Source organism: Rhizopus delemar, genomic scaffold, assembly GCF_000149305.1.
Source record: "Rhizopus delemar RA 99-880 supercont3.1 genomic scaffold, whole genome shotgun sequence".
In the NCBI taxonomy this organism is placed as follows: Eukaryota; Fungi; Mucoromycota; class Mucoromycetes; order Mucorales; family Rhizopodaceae; genus Rhizopus; species Rhizopus delemar.
This window is the reverse complement of record NW_027137827.1, coordinates 3,324,243-3,345,053: the sequence shown is the minus strand read 5'-3', so window position 1 is coordinate 3,345,053 and position 20,811 is coordinate 3,324,243. Positions and strand designations below refer to the sequence as shown.

The following is a 20,811-nucleotide window of genomic DNA, read 5'->3' as shown; positions in this document are numbered from 1 at the left end:
GATCAAGCAATGAAGCATGTTGGTTGCTCTGTCACATTTTAATGCTGTATTAGATGTTGAGGGCCAGGATATGTGTGTCAAGTATACGACGGTGCAATAAACTCATAAATATGCACATGTATTTTGCTTACTACATATCGCAAAAGCCTAGCGTATAGTGGTCTAAAATATCGTAATCTCTCGTTTCAGCATTACAGTGACACAAAGTACAAGTCAAGGCATGCCACAAACTCAATATTTAATAACAGGACTTCCGTGCTAAAGGGTTAGTCGCCACTAATCCCGGCTTAAGTCTTCTTAAGCATGCCCGGTGGCAATTGAAGGCAAAGCTATGACGATACGGCACCAGACCAAAAAGGAAAGATGATCTTTGGAAAAGAATAGTTAAAGAGCTGGGCTCTTTTATTGAAAGTGATATATACGCATACTACTAGCATATGCCAGGAAGAATATTTGATGATATCAAGAGATGAGATGATTATACAAAGCCTTAGATTTTAGTCACTTTTGTGGTTTTTAGAAAATATAGATTTTTATAAATGAAAAGCATGCTCTTCGCTCAGTTTTAACAAAGTCATGCTAGGAATACACGTAAATTACACTGACTAGTATATCTTCCTTCTAATATAGCTTCATGACTATTGCAGTTATCATGAGCAAGTAATGGTAGTTAAAAGCTGAAAAAAATTTTTGTGCACCAGTTTTGTCCGCTACTGTACTTTACTAGAACATAACTATCACAATAAATATCCTTTGGATCCAATTCTCTCTTTTTATTTTATTTGTATAGATAGGAAGAACCAATAATCCCTTGAGATTTATATTTCATTGTAAATCCCTTTTATTTTATTTTTACTTTACCTTTACCTTTTTATTCAACTAAAGTCTGATCTACTTAATAAGGTCTGTTGGTTACTAACACGCAAACCTATATCTATTCCACTTTATTCATTTGGATACATTCTATATCCAATTTCTTATGCCAATCTTAATGTATAGCTTTAACAACTTATCTCAATCCTATCTAAACCCTGAAAAATAAAGATTTTACAGCACAAAAACCAACTTTTTGAACAAACAAAAGGAACGGTCTTTTGGTACAATCTTTTCTATCAATTCAAAAGCTAATATTATCAATCGGATCCTACCAAACATTAACTCATCAAACAGAGGAAATGCTAAGGATTTATTACTCATGATTTAAAAACTCACTTTTGATATTTGCATTTTAAACTTCTAAACTTATCAAATCCTCATTTTTGTTTGTTTTATATCTATTTGAATGAATTTTTCAATCATCCTTTAAAAAGCTCTTTTGATATTTCATTATAACTCCAAATCTAAACCTTAGGCTAATAAATCTAACAACATCATACTGCTAAAGAAGTTAGAGTGAACTGGAATATATAATAATAATATTATCATTTAACAACGTCATTAATTCTCATAATATTTTTCTGTAAACATACTGTTGCAATGAAGGCTTGGGAAATAATTCTGTTGCATTAACTTTTGTTATGCAAGGAACATTTTATTATGTTTATATTTAAAACATCCTTTTTGTTCAAGTAAATCTCAAGTATCTGATTTTTATATTATCGTACAAGCAACATAAGCCTTATGAAGTCAACAATCTTCAGTGCATCTCTTTTTATTCAAATTAAGTTATTTTATCTTTTGAAAGAGGTCTTATTTACTTAATAGGATCTGGTTGTCATTAACAACAAGCAAGATTTATTCTACTATCAATTGCCCTTAATCATTTTTATTCAAATTTTATTGAGATACTTATATCTCGAAGCCCATAAATAGAGCCATACTATAGAATATTAAAACAAATAGAATCAATTTTTTTATAAAATAAATTAGCACACGTTTTTCAAATTTAGTCTTTGTACTTGTTATTTATATTTGAATTACTTTCATTAAGGTAAATCTCTTTTCTTTTTATTCTTTATTTATTTTCGTTTTACTATATTTTTCTTATAGCTGGTTAAATTACAACCTAGTGGTCGTTTTAACTTCGATTTCAAAAAGATCTATTTGTTTTACACTTACTATAGTCCATAATATTAGCAACACTCGACATTACTTTTTATTCCTTGTTTACCTTTTGTAAACTAATTTTTTATTTATTTATTTCGAAATATCTCTTTGTTACTCACTTTAAGCTTTAGTTTACAATCTAGGCAAGTAAGTCTCTTAAATCCTAATCATCTTTACTGCGACCCCCTATTCTATCAAAATTACATAATGTTAAATTACAAGATCTAGTCACTTCAAACGATTTTTTTTTACTTAAAACCTTGTCTTCATTCAATTTATTCAAAAATCTCTTATGATTATATGTGATCTAAATAAAAAATCTACTGCTACAATAAAGCATTACATCACAACCAAAGCCTATAATTGTGATTTATAAGTAAGGAAATAGAATTGATGCACTTGTTTAGAATACTTCTTGAAAAATGTTACTTTTATTCAAGCACTCTTTCCGTAATTCATTAATTTTTGCTATTTATAATTGCTACCTTATTACTTTATACCTCTTTATGATGTGATATTTACTTCATGAAGGCTCTTGTAGTTGATCTAAGCATCAATGACTATTTAAAATATGATGGTTACTTACTATAAATCCTTGTATTATAATACTAAAGTGTATAAGAGAGTGTATCAATGGATATTTATCAAGTACCTTTCTACATAAAACATTTATAATAGCAGCAACTCTGCTTTGCTCTTCTTGAGTAAACCTTGTTACTGACTCAAACATGTTACTAACCGTAAACATGGTAGCAATGAGAAGAAAAGAATCCTTCAGTTCTTATTATCGCTCTTTATTGCTATATACAATGATAAGTAAAGGAGTAGATGTTTAAATAGACAAGAGAGCTGGATATTAGCGTTTTAAAAATTCGAAATAGGTGAAGCTGAACCTTAACTTGATTTTTTTTTTTTTTTTTTTTTTTTTTTTTTTTTTTTTTTTTTTGCTTCTTTAAAATGTCTTTGTTTATAAAATATGCCAAGTTATTTCCAACAAGCAAAAAGCTATTTATACCCAATAGGAGATGTGTACACTATTCACCTTCTTCAATCACTGAAGCAACAACAACTACAATTAAATCTAATTTAAATAAAAGAGTTATTGCTTTACCAACAAAAGTAAACGAAATGAAACTACGCTGTAAGTTGTATGGTACAGAATGAGTTTTATGCTAATTCCTTTGTTATTAGGTACTGAGTTTGATAAGCATGGTTCTGTCAAGATCACAGCAGGCGAGTTTCTCAAGTCAGATTTCTGTCAACACCATTCACTGTTACCTCGCGATCTAAGAACGATTGATACCTATTCTGTTTACCAAAAGCCCACCATCTTGGTTAGACCCCAAGCTATTTTGGTAAGTATCGCTCATTTGAAAGCACTATTAAAGAGCGATTTGGTGGTCTTGTTTGATACCTTTGGATCGACGGATAGCTATAATCAAAGTGTATTTATTTATGATTTAGAAGAACGACTTAAATCTTCCAAGGAGAGTTTACCCTTCGAATTCAGGTAACCAGCTAGTGAAGCTTCATTATTCCCTGATACCATACTCATGCTAAAACAGGGCTCTGGAAGCTATATTGATATCAGCGACCTCATCGTTACAATCTGAGTTGGATGTGTTAGAAGGGCCTGTGAATAAACTATTGGGTGATTTAGAAGATTTGGCAGACATTGAAGAGTCAATGAACGGTGACAAGTTGCGAGATTTATTAAAATATTCAAAGAAGCTGGCTAAATTTGAACAAGATGCACTTTCTATTCGAGATGCGTTAGAAGAAGTATTAGACAACGGTAAACATAGGTCATACCTGTGATTGATATAAGCTAATATCATATTGGAGAATAGACGATGATTTGGCGGCAATGTATTTAACAGATAAATCATCCGGTAAACAAAGAGCAGCCCACGATCATGAAGAGGTAGAGCTCTTATTAGAGGCATACTATAAACAAACAGAAGAAATCGCAGCCAAGGCATCGACACTAAGACAACATATGCGATCCACAGAAGAAATTGTACAGCTCATCTTGGACGTGTCTCGCAATTCATTAATGTGGTATGATATCCGATTAACGATCTTTACATTATCTGCATCCATTGTGGGTGGATATGGTGCCTTGTTGGGTATGAATCTCAAGAATTACTTTGAGGATGATCCTTATGCGTTTGGGCTTGTGACTGGTTTCGCACTTTTATCAGGAGCAGGTGCATTTGCCGTGGCGTTAAAGAAACTAAGGACATTGGCCAAGATTAAACCTTATTAATTGTATGATAATAAAATGTACTATATAAACACACACAATACATAAAATATATATTATACACACACAATAATTATTTTTATTTAAATAGTAGTATTACGCACAACAAGAACAGGACAAGGGCACTCCTTTAGACAAGCATCTGATACAGAGCCCAAAAAGACGCTTTTCACAGCTCCCAAACCACGAGAACCCATAATAAGTAAATCCACTTTGTTCGACTGCGTATAACGAGGTAAAAGTGTCTTAGCATCACCCCAAAGGATATGTTCCTCACTCGAGATCTTGGCCTTTCGAAGTTGAGCAGACATATCTTCTAAACGTTCTCGAGCTGTGGGATGATGCTCTGTTTCCTCCATGGCTTGATCCATCTTGGTTGCTGTGGTAGACAGCATGGGTAACTCTGGACTGGATGATCTTCTTCTTCCTGGAACAGCATTACTAGCAGATCGTTGCACGGCAGATAAGAGAATGAGATGATCACTTTCGGGACGAATGATGTTTTTGATAGTCCAGTCAAATAATTTACGAGCATCGTCACTACCATCATAAGCAAGCGCAACACGACGTTTATCAGTAATTGATACAGACATTATTTAATATAAAAGAAAAAAGATTAAAGAGATATATGAGAAAAAAAAAAAGTTAAATTTAGCATGAATTTATATGCAGAATTAATAGAAAGAAAAAAGGGTGGAGTTTATAATTCATGAAAAAGTGAGCTGATTGGGAAATATAGAAAGATTTATTGTCTATAGAATGGTTTATATTAAAATAGAATAGAACACACAAACACACCACTACATTCCTTAATAATAGAGAAAGAGTAGTAAAATTTATTTTATTGTCCTCTTCCTTTTTTTTTTCACTTTATAAAATGGTGTTGTTTAAATTTCAATCATTTAAATTTGATGGCATATGTCAAACAGTAGCTTTAACACTGTGTCCATTAATGGGAAAATTTAATGGCATTGAGGCCATGTGCTATTCAAGAAATGTAGAAATAGGTGGTCTTATTATCTTTCAGCCCGGTAATTATTACTCACCCCTCATTTATTAAATTACTTATACAGAGCTAGCTACGTTGATTATGAATATTGTGGCACTTTGTATGACAAGTGTAATGGTGTATCATGTAAAGACAAAATATACTGCAGTGGGTAGAAAGGAAATCGCAATGTTTTTACAGCTTTATTTGGTAACGGTATTTCTTGAAATGTTATTACTTTCAAATATCATTCCGACTGCTTCCATCTTATATCCCGTAAGAATCTTATATATTTTAAAAATGGAAAAGAATAATATTTTCCTTTCCTAGTACTTTACAGCAGCACATTTAGGTTTAATAACAGCTACTTGTTGGTGTTTGCTATTAAATGGATTTATTGGATTTCAATTTATTGAAGATGGAACAAAAATCAGTTTATGGGTAACATGATAATAATCAGGAGATTTCTGTGTTATTTTTTAATGCGTTACTTCTTTACTAGATTATGAGAATATCAAGTTTTATTGTATTTCTACTTGTTTGGATTATATCGATCCTTACATTTTTAAACATTTCACCTTTCAGTACGGCTACAGCATCTATGATTTGGACTATTTATTATATATTGAATGGTATCATGATATTCACTTATACCGTGTCACAAATCATCTTGGTAGTCTATACATTGGAAGATCGATGGCCATTGGGTGATATTGCATTTGGTGTTTTATTTTTTGTGAGTGGGCTGGTAACCATGTACGTCTTTTCAGTCACAATTTGTGAAGAAGTCAAACATTATTTAGATGGTATGTTCTTTGGTACCATGTTCAATTTACTCTCTGTTATGATGATTTACAAATATTGGGATTCAATCACAAAGGAAGATTTAGAGTTTTCGATTGACGCAAAACAAAGGACTTGGGAATTGGAAACTTTGTTAGTGAACGAAAAAGAAAAATAGACTTCTGTGCTACATTTGAATCACACCACTTTTATATACAAAAAAATAAAAGCAAGAACACGCTCTTTTCATCTCTCTCTCTCTCTCTTTCTCTTTATTGTATATCTTATATAATGAGTCATAGACATTCAAAATTATTTATATTATTAAACAAGACTTCCTCAGAAAAGAAGACGGTTAAGATCAGTAAAGAACCACCTGCTGTTGTTTACTTTGAAAGAGGCGCATTAGAAGATACATTTGTAGAATGTATATTTGATCCACTAGTATTACATGATGAAGAAAAAGACTATCCTGAATTATTTATTAAACACAACTCATATACATCAAAACCATGGCAAAGATCCCCCCATGTTGCTACTCAACCAAGCATATTTCTGAAATTAAAATCAATATTTCATCATTCACGACATGATCACTATTTAACTATTGCCCACTAATATTAATTTCTGTATATAATCTATTCATATGTATATATGACAATAATAATAATAATAAAAAATCATACTTTTGTTTGATCCAGTGAAAAAAAAAAATATTTTTATGGATGTCGGAAATTCAATTGTTTTTTCACTTGTCCCTTAACAAAAAAAAAATTGACTTCTTTCTCTTCTCTCTCTTTTTTAATTGTAAAAAAGGTAAACAACTTTTGGGTAAAGAAGAGACGGTTGACATGCAGACATAAAACTAAACTACTTTTATAGGCAAATGGTACATATTTTGGACCATGAAACTGATACACTAGTTTCATTGATTGATTATAAGTCCTTATCATCACCAATACCCACTACAGAATCATTATCTCCCCCAACAACAGAAGAGGATGATGAAGATGATGACGCGTTAAACATACCAAAAAGAAGAAAATTAAATTCAACTCAACAGGTTGATGATGATCAACTATTTTCACTGTAGAAAAGATTTTATTGTTTTATTATTACGACTAATACAATTCAATAGAGCTATTTCCAAGATAAATCTAAATGAAAAAAATATAGAAAGTAAACTATTATCTATTTATAAAGAACATATAACTAAATAGTATAAAAGAAGACAATAAATTAGATACCAAAAAGGAGGATGGTCCATGTACAGAATGTAAAACAATAGATACTCCACAGTGGCGTAGAGGTCCACAAGGTTATAGAACGTAAATAGACTGGTTTGTATACACGAAGCTTTTTTTTTCTCATATCCTGTGTATAGTCTGTGCAATGCTTGTGGATTAAGATGGGCCAAACAAAAAAATCCAGACGAGGCAAGACCATTAAAAAAAATCGCGCCCAAAAAGGCAACACCAACACCTAAAAAGATGAGTCATTTACTTTTCCACCGTAAAGAATTCATCGGCCACGGTCTTTATTCAGTTGAAAACCGACAAGGCACAAACAAACCTACACGCTTTGAGTTGCCTTTGCCTATTCATCAAGGCGAATCTACACTGCTGACCATCAAAGAATTCGAATTACCCCCATTTATATGGCAAGAAAGAGAATTGAATTTAATCAAAAGCTTGAAGGATAAGCGGCCTGTGTTTACAAAGATTAGGTCTAATTTATTTGTTGAAAGAAAGCCCAAGTTATGTCCTGATGAACGAAATGTATGTCACTGTAAAGAACCTACAGGTGAAAATGAGGTTGGTTGTGGTGATGATTGCATCAATAGGTATAGCTTATATATATCAAAGATTTGTCCATCTTATTTTTTCGCTGTAGGTTACTATTTTATGAATGCGATCCCAAACATTGTCCTTGTGGACCCAAATGCTCCAACAATCGATTTCAAAAAAAGCAAAGAAAATACAAACTCGAAGTATTCAAAACAGATCAACGTGGCTGGGGTCTTCGTACACTGGAAGATATAAAAAAGGGCGCATTTGTCATTGAATATCGAGGCGAGATCATTAGCCAAAAGTTATGTGAAGAAAGAATGTGTACGGATTATGTGAATGAGAATAATTTCTACTTTTTGGAGTATTCAAAAGGTGAAGTGATTGATGCTTGTACAAAAGGAACTGAGGCAAGGTTTATCAATCATAGTTGCGATCCTAATTGTCATATTGAAAAGTGGTAAGAAATGAAGGAGATAAGGAAACTGCTTATTAAGGTGATTGTTATAGGTCATATAGAGGTGAAGCCCACTTTGGTGTGTTTGCTTCAAAAGATATCCCTGCTTATTCAGAATTGTCTTACGATTATAATTTCTCTACTTTTAACGTAGAAAATGAACAAATGTGCCATTGCGGGAGTGAAAGTTGTAGAGGAACGATCGGTAAAAAGAAAAAATAATTTGTCAATAAAATATCTTGTGCATGAGTAATAAAAAGCAGTGTATAAAGTATTCAAGATACCGTTCTATGTGTTACTTTCAAACCCTAGCATGATTTTTCAGTTGTGCACCCATTTCAGTATTTATGAATCGGGCAAGCATTGCCGATGAATAAAGCCAAAACAGTGGATCATTCATCAGCGGAAGAGAATACTTGTAAGGTATTCTGAACAAGAGAGAAGGGATGACTGGATAAAAAAAATTTGCAATAGATCACTGAATTAAAGCTAAATCATGATGTAGTCTTGGCTGACACTAGTATATAAACATATTACTTAATATATTACCAGCATTCGGCTTCCCATTCTGATTGAATCTAAGGTTTAGAATAGATTACTATTAGTGGTTTATTTTTAAAACTATTACATACAAATGGTATCAAGATTAATATCAAGTAACTTAGAGAGTTAAAAAGCGCATGCAACTAATAATATAAACTTTATTAAAATATATCTATGTAAAGCAGCAGATGCAATCGTAAAAACATAGCCAGTACTTCATTTAAAAAAGTATAGATGAGCTCTTTATTATCATTGGCGGATCTTTTACCATCGTTCTAAGCTGTTGTAGATCTACAAGGTATCCACTGGCTTTCTTTTTTTTGGCCCATATCATTCTTATTAGCAATATTCTCATCCTAATCCAAGTTGGGAAGCCAAAAAAAAAAAAAAAAAAAAAAAAAAAAAAAAAAAAAAAAAAAAAAACAGAGTAATTATCAGACTGTGGCTGACAGTAAAAGTTAACTTGACTTGACCGAGGTCTTTATTAAAAATAAAAATATTTCTTTATATACTTGTTGAAATGCTGAGTTATTTAAATATAGATATATGTACATATGTCAATAGATCATTCTATTTAATTCCGTTACGCGCCATAACTGGCTTACTCATAGAAATATACTATTATCTGAACCATCAGTTATGTAAGCGTGTCATATATAATGCTGCATCGAACATAAGGAAATTCCAAATGAGTAGATTACCAAATTAATCATGCTACCATTTATTCATTATGTAAGAATACAAGGTCTCTATAGCCGTGTATACGACCTATCACTATTTTAGTTATCTTTTATAGATGTAGTACGATAGTCTCTTTAATGTTTTATTTGCAGATAAGTTTAACTTATTTACAATTATTGTAAGGATGCTATTATCTATAAGATTATGACCAGTCCTTGACTGAATCATCACAGCACGTCTTCATTGCGGTTTGTGGCGAACTGTTAACCCGTATGAAACCAAGGAAATCTCGTCTACATATGTCTTGCTTGGTTTCCATTTCAAGTTGTGAAATAAAAAGAGTGGGGATCAATTGCTCGAAAATAATACAATTCAAAGTAAAATGGAGCAAATTTACAGAACAAGATAGTTTTACCAAAGCGCAAGATTGCATTTGGAATTGAGTACACAATCAATCAGCACAGCAGTTTTAATATAAGAGATAAGTGATAATGAAAATTCTCTTCCTATAAAAAAAAGGAGTGAAGTCGCACAAATCATGAGGAAACTGGGGAAAGTCTAGACAGTTGCCCCAATTATGCAATGATGTTACTTGACCCGAATCCTAAGCTGCGCATAGCGATACAAAGGTAGGATCCTACGTTCTAATGCGTTTTACCTTGATGTCATGCATTCGAAAAAACGTCATTCAGTAAAAACAAAAGACAAAAAAATTTGGAAGTCACACGAAGTAAAAGTTCCTGAGAAAATGTTGTTGGCAATGGAATGCTTCACTTCTCAAAAGACATCTTGCCATTACCAAGAGAAACCACATTTCCATATCTTGGCGTTCCCTTTAAACCAGGTGGTTATCTTGACTCAGAGGAGCTAATTCAACACAATACCCACAAGGCTCTTGCAACGATGAACATGCTGTTATCCATTGGTGTGAATCCTTCCGGTATTTCCTAGCTTCTCTGCACTAGATTCTAAGTTCACATCGTCCAGTCTCAGCTCGAGTACGGCTTAGCTATCAATTGTTTCACAGTCCATCAACTTCACGCTCTGGTGAAAGCCTAGAATAGCTGCATCAGGAAAATATACGGTGCTTGAGGCAAAGCGTCCACTAAGGTTATGCTTCACATGTCTAAGTTGCTCCTCATGTCGGAACGAGTCAGTATACTACAAGCGCAGTTCCTATTTCGTTCTCTACATTTACCTGAAGACGCACTGATTCACCGCCTACTACCCTATATCCAGTGTACCAAAGGGCATCAACGGCACCTTCTCTCTCAGACTTCGCTTTGGAAAATGGCGTTATCTACTACGGACGAATCTGATATCCGCTCATTCAAGGCTGCTAAACGACGATTTCTGCAACAGAACCTAGAGATCCGTCAACAATGCCGAACCTCCAAACAGCTTTCTCACTGCCGTCGATCGATCTCCATGGATCCTATACTCTGGTTACCCATGTCTAATCCAGAGCGTAGCCACTGTATACGCTGGAGACTTGGCTGGCTCCCTAGTGGCAAGCCAAGAGCATGTCCAAAACACCCTATGCAACAGCTCTCTAAGAATCATGCTATCAACAGCCTTGATATGCACCGACGCTTGTTTATGCCTGAAACTGTCCAGGATCCACTGCCATTCCTTTTGAACATGTTTCCTCTACATCCTTCGATTCCCCCAAATTCAGCTCTCACCTGATATCAGCGATAGCCGATTATATGCTCCATACTGCATGAGTTGGATCAGCTACACCATGAGAAACTGATTCCTGCCAAACACCCCTAGGTCAAAAGCTTCTTATATGGTTAAATCAATTCCTTTAGCTTTTCTTTGATAACCCCACTCATTCCTCCCCTTTTACATTTTTTACTCTTGTTACTCTTGCTCCCAAAAGAGGGTTTTTTTTTTCTAAGCATGAACATCCTAAAGGATTGGTCTGATCCGGGCGGAGGTTTATTATATTATTTTTGCGCTCAATTGGACCTTAAATATAAGATTATGTTTAAAGAAAAGACATCTTGGCACCATGACAACTGCTTCACTCCCATTTTATGACGGTAAATGTTTACATAAGTCTATGCTCTTTATTTTGTTCGCTCATTATTATGTAGTTTTTCAGCCGTATTTTCAATCGACTACAGTTCCGACTCTGGTAGATTTTATTGTAACCCATGAAAAAACTATTGTCGCATACCACGTGAAAGGTGAAGATCTTGCGTTCGTGTGTCTACAAGATATGGCAAAGCGCAAGCATTCCATTACAAAAACATGTTAAAACGCCAGCCTCCAAAAGTCAATACAAAAAATATCGATTTTGGAAAGATGGCCCTTAAGATTCTTTCCGTAAGTGAGAAAAAAACAATTCTGCAAAGTGTTTTATTGATACAGCTATTCAGTCTGAGATCCCGGCAGGCAAAGAAGAAGATAGAGCAACGTCGGCAAGTAATCCCAGCGGCAGTACAACAAGCAATAGAACGAGAAGCAACAGAAGTATGGCAACTGTCTCACCGGCGTTCCTGGATAGATTTCACACGGCTTATGGAAATATGATCGATGAAAAAAAGTGGATTCTGAAGATAGGAAAGGTCGTTGAGAATGAGATTTTTCAGCATGGCCTCCAATGCCAATTCGAAAAGTAAATATATTTTCTTGTCAATAGTAAAATTGCTGACTGCTGTAGGACAGTTTGTCCCATAGTTTTATTATAGATCCATCCGATCCGCTGTGGAAAAACAGATTCACGAACGATGGGATCGATGAAATTCGCAGACACAAGCCGCATACGCTTCCACCTTGTCCTGACCAACTGCTGAATTACCTGAATCATTTTTCTGATATTGTAAGCGCATCTTTTCTTTCTTTCTTTTTTTTTTTTTTTTTCTTACAATTTATAGAAAACATTGGATGCTTTGATCAGTCAAACACGTAAGCGTCACTATGATTTCGATCAAGCTTTTGATCTTGAATGGGCGCAATCCTCTATCATTTCAGCATTACGGCTCTTTCAAGGAAACTATTTTCCTCTCACAGACCAAACAGAAGCTGACATGATCCGACGCATTTGGTCGTTCATCGACACTGCATTTGACAATGTCAATCTGGACATACGATGGTAAGACTGAAAATCATATATTAATTAGTTGATTATATAATTTTTTAGTGGTGAGAAGGAAAGCTTTGCAAGCAGTTACCGAAGGAACCGAGAACGATCAGCGAACGATCGCAAAAAGCACAGCCACAGAACTGATTTGTTGTTCAAATGCAATGAGGGAGAGCTTGAATGTGCCGAAGTTGGAAAGAAAGATGATGGCGACAATGGCACCAAAGAGTTACATGAATTGGGATTAAAATGTCCTAAAATGATGAAGGACCAATTATGCCATTTGATCAAAGTCACTCCTCATCACCAGTACGATCTCGCGATTGTCGGATTTGTAACTATGAGTAAATATATTTTGTGAATGTAAGTTGTTGAAAGAGTCTCATTCCGATTTCTTCGGTTGACAATAGGTTTAAAGCTCTGTGTCATGGTCCTGGATCGACCATCGACGTACGTCTGTCGAATTCAGAAGACATCAGCTCTCTTTTTCCCAAGCAATGTCGAGACAATGGGTGCCAGATTGGAAGCATTACTGGCTTTAGTCACGCAAGTAAAACAAGGTTTGATTATGAAATAAAGTTCAAAAAATGAAAAAGATTCAAAAGTAAATAAAATCACAAACTGCAGCCTTTGCTGGCATTAACATTGTAATGTGAGATTGGAGTTTGTAAAATTTTTACAGTGTCAAATAGGTTTGTTTTAAATAGGCCTTGATATAGAATCAAAGGTTTAGGTAGGATTTGATTGCAAAATGAGTAATGATTTAAGTGTGAGTTGCTTGCGTTGACTACCAGATCTTATGTGTAAGATCAATACGATGTTTCTTGATAAAAGTTAAGATAGAGCAAAAAAATTTAAGTGAACAGGGACTTTCTTGTTAAAATCAATCATATATTTTTACTCAATAAATAACCTTATTGTCGCTCTACAGTGTACTTTTTATTGCTTTAATGGCTTCGGATTTGAATAAGCTTTTTAGATTGATAATAAAATTGATAAGAAGATTTGATAAGAGCTTTAAAGGTAGATTCGTTGTTAATAGTGACCACCAGATCTTGTTAAGTTGATCAGACTTGTTTGTAATAAAGTAATTGGATGAGAGGTTTGAAAGTGTTTACAATGAAGATAATTTGCTTCAAGGGACTTGTCTTGCTTGTGTTTTAAGAGTGTTATACCAAAAGATTCAGGGATAAAGATACTTGATTTATTCGTTATTTATATAAAAAAGAATATAAGATAAGTGAAGTAAAATAGAAATAAAAGCTTGTCTATTTTATAGACAAAGGAAAATAAGATTTGATTTTTGAAATAAGGTTCAAAAAATTGAATAGATTCAATATAGGGATTCACAAGACGCAATCATCATTGGCACCAATATTATCATTTGCTTCGTCACAATAGCTAGAACAGGGCAAACAAAACTCAGTTCTTAATAGTTTATCCGAACAGATGAAATAAAAATTACTTCGAAGACACCGAAATGTGTTGAATACTTTGGTCACTACGAGGGTCGAACTCGCGACCTTGGCGTTATTAGCACCACGCTCTAACCAACTGAGCTAAGCGACCACTTGACGGTGTAAATCAGTAGTTTGATACGGCCGAAACCCTACAATTTTGGGCCATTAAAAATTTTTCTTCTTCATATTAATTGTTTTCTTATGCTTTGTGCTCATGGGCTGTGCCTTTTAAGGCCAAAGAAAATCCTTATGATGATGGGCATTGGTTGTGTAGAGCTTGCTGTTGTAAACATAGTTATTTTCTATAAGATATCAGTTGTATTAAAATAAATAACGATACACAAAGATTAAACTATGATTGAACAATTCCACACTTTTCCAAATTTAGAACAATAAGATCAGTATTTGTCATCCTAGAGAGTCTAGTCAATTGTCAACCCCAAAAGTAATTAGATCAAAGTTAATTGACTGGTTATTATTTCTATTGTTCAACTTCAGATGCATATATTAGAACATCGACAAGCTTTAGCTTAATCATTGGTTCTTCAGCACGACATCGTTGCCGAGTCTATATCTTTTATATCTACGCTCACAAAGAATATAAATAGATGCCAACTTTTTATCCATTAAACGGGGCTCTTTGGCAATATAAAGAAATCTGCAATAAAGAAGGATTTTAATTTTATATTGCTGCTATTGTTTTTTTGTTTAATTTTTTATTTAATCTTACGATTAAAACACTTGCTATGTCTTGTTTATTGAGCATTCAGAACATGATGCTGTAGAACACTGTCTGATGTAAAAGATACATAAGATTATAGTCGATTTATTTTAGTGAAAGGAACCAAATATGATCGTGAATAATATGTTGACATAACTTGGAATCATTTATAACATTATTCCCAACACAGATTAATAAAAGACTTTGATTAGATTTTTATATTAAGCTTTATTCATATTAACTTCACACAGTCAAATGATGGCGTGGTTGTAATATAGTTTATTGATGATATGAGCATGTTGAATAAGGAATGACAATTACTTACCGGATCATCATTAAGTCATGTAAACCTTTATCCTAACTGAGATATTATTATTAGCCATAATATCCAATCACGAAACTAGAGGATTTTATATTCATCCGTACCGTCTCCTAAATAGTCCTACATCCAGAGTTATCTGAAACCATCCCAATAGCATAATTGACAATACAAGCTAGGAACAGGCTAAACTAATAATTAGAAATAGTAATCATCTATTCTGTCGAATTGATCATAAATCTGTCCTAATTCTTTATCCGTATCATGTCTATAAATACTCTCACTTTTTACATGTAGAATTTATCATATTCAATCTTAGTTATCTTAACTTAATAAAGAGATACCAAGTTCTAACAGTATTTCTTTATCTTTGTTGTTATACTACTTTTACCTAAAACCCCCTATCCTAAACAATTCCCCACAGTGAATAAACTGGCCTCCGCTCTTTAATATACTAGATTATCAAATATTATGGAAACAAAATGATGGATGTACGCGATTTCAAGTTCCGCTTTTTTGAAACTGTCATGTTTTGACATGTCAATAAGATAACAGTCTTATCAATCTAAGCTAAATCTTTACAAATGAGTTTGAATAAGAATAGATCCTGATAATTACCAACTGCCCTGAACAGCCAAGTTTCACTTTCATCTCAACAGTTGATTATTTACATCAGTTTATAAAATTTTTCTTATACATGTCAAATCATATCGGTCGTAACTATCTCTTGTCATTTAATCTCAGGTCTTGCTCAACTAATATAAATAGCCTTGGAATCTTTCTTTAATAAAAGTAATTCGACTTGAGAACTATTGTTCGGTCTCGTTAATTCTTCTTTGTCTATTTTAAATACTTAAAACACTTCAGAAACTTTCTTTATTTGAAAACTGGATCGCACCATTTGAGTTGCAAAATTCTCTATATTCCTAGGGCTAACCTTGTTCATTTTGATTTATGCCAACTACCCTGGGAGTATGCTTTGAGATCGTTATTCAAACAGCTTCAAGTTCGTTCAATTTAATTCATCTTTCTATTGTTTATGTATTCACGTCTTATACGTATAACCTGCTAAGGCCAAAGCCTACAGCAAGCAAGTTAAAATTAGATTAGCTGTTTTTGAAAGTAGATCATGCACAGAAATTATAGAGACTTTTGGAATACATTCATCAATAGTAGACCGTTACGTAAAGGAGTTTTTAAAGAGTGGTACAGAATGCAAAGACGTCCATCCTGTGGTTCCTCCTGTATTAACTAGAAAGTACATCGGATTATTGGTGCTCAAAGGAGATAGACAGACAGCTAGAGGCGTGTTCCTCAGGCTAATGGAGCTGGGATTCTCTATGTCTTCTACCACTGCAGTAAACATCCTAAAAAAAAGAATGTCCATGCAAAGCTACAGAAAAAGCAGCTACTTTTAACAATTAAGTATATTTAAAATAGCTTGGCGTAGGCAAAAGGATATAAGTGTTGTAGAACAGAGTCTGATCATAATGGACATTGAATAATCACAACTAAAAGAAGTACATTAAAATTGATAAAAGATAATAATTTAAATCTTTATTAAATAAAATATATTCTTCTTCTTTTTATATAAAACTATCACTATTAGATTCATTCTATAAAGTAAACATGAGCACTAAATAAGTCATGATCTTTACTATTCATCATTTCTGTAAATGAATAATAATGGATCAGGTACCTAGTCAACTTTGATCTGACAGGAGGCATTTCATATAAATATATCTTTCCTCTCAATGAAGACGGGACAACTCTCCCAGATCAGTTAAAGAACAATAAGATCTATAAAAACAACGAATTAAAAATTTTCATAATCAATTCAGTGATCACTATTCAATCAAACGTGTCAATGATTGGATCTACGCTCATAACTACTCATTTACCCGCCAACTGATAGAAGAATATAAATAGTAGACTTTGTAATGATTGTTGTAGAACAGTAATTGATTGTAGTTGACATTAATAAATATAAGTCTTAATACAAGATCATAATTAAAATAAAATAAAATACAAGTTTATTTAAATAAGATCATACAATCAATTCCAATTAAACATGTTCTTTTAGAATATGTATTGTATTCATGAGAGCTCTTTGATAAGAAGAAGTATCAACTAAAATAACAGAATCCAATCCAATGTCAGGAATATTGCTAATCTTTCACATAATTGAAATAACGGGTAAAATAACGTTATTCAAATCATTGAGGAATTCCCAGAATAAAAGATAATCTATGACAGACATACAAAAGAACAAATGAAAAGTTTTCATAATCATAATTAGAGATAACACTTGCTAAAGTACCTGAAGATTAGAAGAAACTGTCGTATTTTCCTTATTAAATACTCAAATGTCGTGTGAGATTACTCAAGATCTCTATATCATATAATTTAAAACTACCTCTATATAACACTACGTGTTATATAGCCATCAGTACTCACAAACAACTTTAGTAATTTACATTGTGCAACTTCGGTTCCTCAATTATTAATTTTATAAACTAAGACGTAGTTTGTATTTAATGAGCTCTCTCCTGTCTTCACTCAATAAAGAGGTTCAAGGGTCTCATCGATTATCAGTTTCCCTTTTACACTTTACTTTTACTCTTAATCGACTACAAACTACTCACCAATATCACAGAAACGATCACAATACAAGATATCAAGCCACTAATTCAATAAGATATAAATCCCTGCCTTCAATTAGAATAATTTTTACTTTAACTGAAATAAAGATCAGTCTCAAAAAGTACTAAAACTGTTTCTTGATCTTTGTTTTTACTTTTTTCCTTTATTATTTTTACCATTATACAGCACAAGAGTCCTTTTGAGTGATCCCACACGCCATTAAAGAAGCTATCAAGGTAAATATGACAGAAGAACATAACAAAATTGAAATAAAAACCAGCTTCAAAAAGTGTGTGCACCGTTTTTTATTTTTTTATTTTATTTCATTATTCGTACCGTTATATAACAGATTGCCTTTTCATCTGCTTTATTGTCATGCTTTAAACAAGATATCCTACTATAGAGGCGGCAAAAACATTTATATTGTTTATTGAATTTAGAAGTTATACAGGTTTGATGATAACATAGGCATTATGAATTATCATTTTTAATTAAAACTATTTTATCAGTTTCTAGTCCAAGAGTGTCATGTTTTGACATGTCAATAAGATACAGTCTTATCATTCTAAGCTAAATCTTTACAAATGAGTTTGAATAAGAATAGATCCTGATAATTATCACTGCCCTGAACAGCCAAGTTTCACTTTTATCTTAACAGTTGATTGTGAACATCAGTTTATAAAGTTTTTCTCATGTCAAATCATATCGGTCATCTAATCTCAGGTCTTGCTCAACCTAATATAAATAGTCTTGAAATCTTTCTTTAATAAAAACATTCGACTTTAGAACTATTGATCGGTCTCGTTAATTCTTCTTTGTCCTATTTTAAATACTTAAAACACTTCAAAGAGGTACACTATGTGTAAAATATATGTTACTTTATTGCAATGAAGCGATCTTTGGAGTGAAATAAATAAAAAGTCATCTTTAAAGGAGAGGACCTTTGTGGAATTGAAAGCCTGCTTTCATGATGAACAAATTCAGACATTGAGACGATAAATATACTGCTTAGACCAAAAAAATACTAATTTTAACATGATTGTCAATATCACCAAATTAAAATTTATTCCAAACAAAAAAATGATACAGATGATCAAGATGCTTTGACGAATGCTAGATATAGAACAATTGAACAAGACTCTAGAGAACATGTGTCTGTGATTTTATATTTATTTGCACATGATAATGTAAGCAGCTTATGAACCTCTATTAACAACAGATAGCCCATGATAAGCAATTTGATTTATTTAAATTCTTTTAATGACAAAAAAAAAAAAAAGGGAGCAAGTTAAACTAAACCTTTGCAAATACATTGCGACTAAGTCGAAGACGAAGCATAAGAATAAAGACTGCACCAACCAAGTAAGCGACACCGGTAAATATCTTGTAGCTAAAGTAAGGAGTCGAATTCACCCCGCTCTCAATCGCACCAGCCATATTGGGGCCAAACACAGGCACGACGTTTGTGAGCAGCAAAAGCGATAAACCCGAGGGAAACTTTTTCATTCCGAGGATGGAGGCAGTGATGGGAGAAATTTGAGCAAAATAGGCGCCGCTGGTAAGACCAAAGACAGCAGAGAAGGCCATCAGACTGCCATAGCTGTTGGCAAAGGTCCAGATGAGCAGTGAGCTAAGACTGGTGATGACGGTAAATATCAAGTTTGAATTGATTTTTCCGATGCGGTCAGCCAGAAAGCCGATCATGATTCGACCCACAAAGTTGCCCGCAGCACTCACGGTGACTGTAGATGAGCCTTGCGTGTCAGAGAGGCCGATATGGGTAGCATAGGAAGGTAAGAAAAAGTAAGGAACAAAGTAACCGAATAAACCAATGTTGGACCCAATACAGAACAAGAAATAATCAACATTCTTAAGAACACTGAGATCAATCATTTGAGACAGATGCTTTCGAGTTTGTGGAGCAGGATTTCTTGTTCTTACCAAGATACAGGCCAAAACATCACAAAATAAGCAAATGAAACCCAAGACACGATACGTCCAACCGGGGCCCAATGAACTATTGATGGAATTCATGATGTTCGGTATAACTAAACCACCGATACCGGAGCCACTAGCAGCCATGCCAAGTGCAAGACCTCTGCGTCGATTGAACCATTGAGGAGCTACCCCCATCATAGCCATGTAAACACAGGAAGCACCCAGACCAAACAACATACCTTGAGAGAGATACAAGTGCCAAATTTGAGAGCTAAGACTTGCCATTTCCAAACCCAAAGAAATAAAGAGGGTGCCCATGATCAATACAGGACGAATGCCCACGGCAGATACCAAGATTTGGGAAAAGGGACCGCCGAGATTCATGAAAACCAACGCAAGAGTACCAACAAAACTAAGATGAAGTGAAGCATTTTGAATGCGATCAAACATGTATTGTTCATAATAATCTTGCATGACGCCTATAAAAAGAGAGATGAAAAGGTGGGTTATCATCCAATAGATGAACCCCATGGGGTTTATTTCAAAACCTACCCCTATAACAAAATTATTAGATAATATAACACGAAACTAGTCACCCTACCAACTTGTGCATGTGCCAAATGTTGTCACTTGAACCAAGAAGGCGCCTAATACAACAAACCAACCATAGCCACCATCCGTTTGATCCTCTTCATCAATAACAGAAGGTAACGGGTCTTCATTTTGATCTTTTACTTTTTCATCCACTTCAACTATAAATACTCAATCCATCAGTCCTGTCTTTACCACTTTTCTTTTTTTTTTGGTAAACCGTACTGTCAGTTCCATCTGAACTTGATTCATTGTGATTTCTTATTTCAAAAGAAGCAGTAGCTTCAGGTAATGAATTATCAGGTAGATGATCTAAATTAAGGTTACATTCGATTATCATTTTAAAAAAAAATAATTTGATCGTTTTTTTTTAGGAGAAACGATGAACGTACGGGGTACAAGAGATGAAGAAAAGTGGATGGATATGCTTGTTGGATAAAACGATTTGGCTTGACCCAAAAAAAACAAATTCTTTTCTGAATAGAAAAAAAGATAAA

The 20,811-nt window shown here is 33.6% G+C and overlaps 7 protein-coding genes and 1 non-coding gene across 8 annotated transcripts; 5 read left to right on the top strand and 3 right to left on the bottom strand.

Moving 5' to 3' along the window:
- Positions 1-3,003: 3,003 nt before the first annotated feature.
- RO3G_01301 (uncharacterized protein) lies at positions 3,004-3,864 on the top strand (the record flags this gene model as incomplete). The annotated part of the gene is made up of 3 exons (XM_067655892.1): positions 3,004-3,187; positions 3,238-3,556; positions 3,612-3,864. The coding sequence occupies 3 exons, from the start codon at positions 3,004-3,006 to the stop codon at positions 3,862-3,864; spliced, it is 756 nt and encodes a 251-aa protein (XP_067511993.1).
- A 531-nt stretch (positions 3,865-4,395) lies between these two features.
- RO3G_01300 (uncharacterized protein) lies at positions 4,396-4,905 on the bottom strand (the record flags this gene model as incomplete). Its single annotated transcript, XM_067655891.1, has 1 exon — positions 4,396-4,905. One exon carries the CDS (start codon positions 4,903-4,905, stop codon positions 4,396-4,398), a length of 510 nt encoding a protein of 169 aa, XP_067511992.1.
- A 359-nt stretch (positions 4,906-5,264) lies between these two features.
- On the top strand, positions 5,265-6,261 carry RO3G_01299 (uncharacterized protein; the record flags this gene model as incomplete). Its single annotated transcript, XM_067655890.1, has 4 exons — positions 5,265-5,343; positions 5,392-5,576; positions 5,631-5,741; positions 5,803-6,261. 4 exons carry the CDS (start codon positions 5,265-5,267, stop codon positions 6,259-6,261), a joined length of 834 nt encoding a protein of 277 aa, XP_067511991.1.
- Positions 6,262-7,573: 1,312 nt separating this feature from the next.
- On the top strand, positions 7,574-8,549 carry RO3G_01298 (uncharacterized protein; the record flags this gene model as incomplete). Its single annotated transcript, XM_067655889.1, has 3 exons — positions 7,574-7,926; positions 7,977-8,330; positions 8,381-8,549. The coding sequence occupies 3 exons, from the start codon at positions 7,574-7,576 to the stop codon at positions 8,547-8,549; spliced, it is 876 nt and encodes a 291-aa protein (XP_067511990.1).
- A 2,124-nt stretch (positions 8,550-10,673) lies between these two features.
- Positions 10,674-11,240, top strand: RO3G_01297 (uncharacterized protein; the record flags this gene model as incomplete). The annotated part of the gene is made up of 1 exon (XM_067655888.1): positions 10,674-11,240. The coding sequence occupies one exon, from the start codon at positions 10,674-10,676 to the stop codon at positions 11,238-11,240; it is 567 nt and encodes a 188-aa protein (XP_067511989.1).
- A 912-nt stretch (positions 11,241-12,152) lies between these two features.
- On the top strand, positions 12,153-13,219 carry RO3G_01296 (uncharacterized protein; the record flags this gene model as incomplete). The annotated part of the gene is made up of 5 exons (XM_067655887.1): positions 12,153-12,177; positions 12,251-12,381; positions 12,437-12,654; positions 12,703-12,986; positions 13,053-13,219. 5 exons carry the CDS (start codon positions 12,153-12,155, stop codon positions 13,217-13,219), a joined length of 825 nt encoding a protein of 274 aa, XP_067511988.1.
- A 918-nt stretch (positions 13,220-14,137) lies between these two features.
- RO3G_19015 lies at positions 14,138-14,211 on the bottom strand. Its single transcript has one exon. It is a non-coding gene; the product is annotated as a tRNA-Ile (tRNA).
- A 4,867-nt stretch (positions 14,212-19,078) lies between these two features.
- On the bottom strand, positions 19,079-20,654 carry RO3G_01295 (uncharacterized protein; the record flags this gene model as incomplete). Its single annotated transcript, XM_067655886.1, has 3 exons — positions 19,079-20,202; positions 20,329-20,475; positions 20,540-20,654. The coding sequence occupies 3 exons, from the start codon at positions 20,652-20,654 to the stop codon at positions 19,079-19,081; spliced, it is 1,386 nt and encodes a 461-aa protein (XP_067511987.1).
- Between the last annotated feature and the right edge of the window lie 157 nt (positions 20,655-20,811).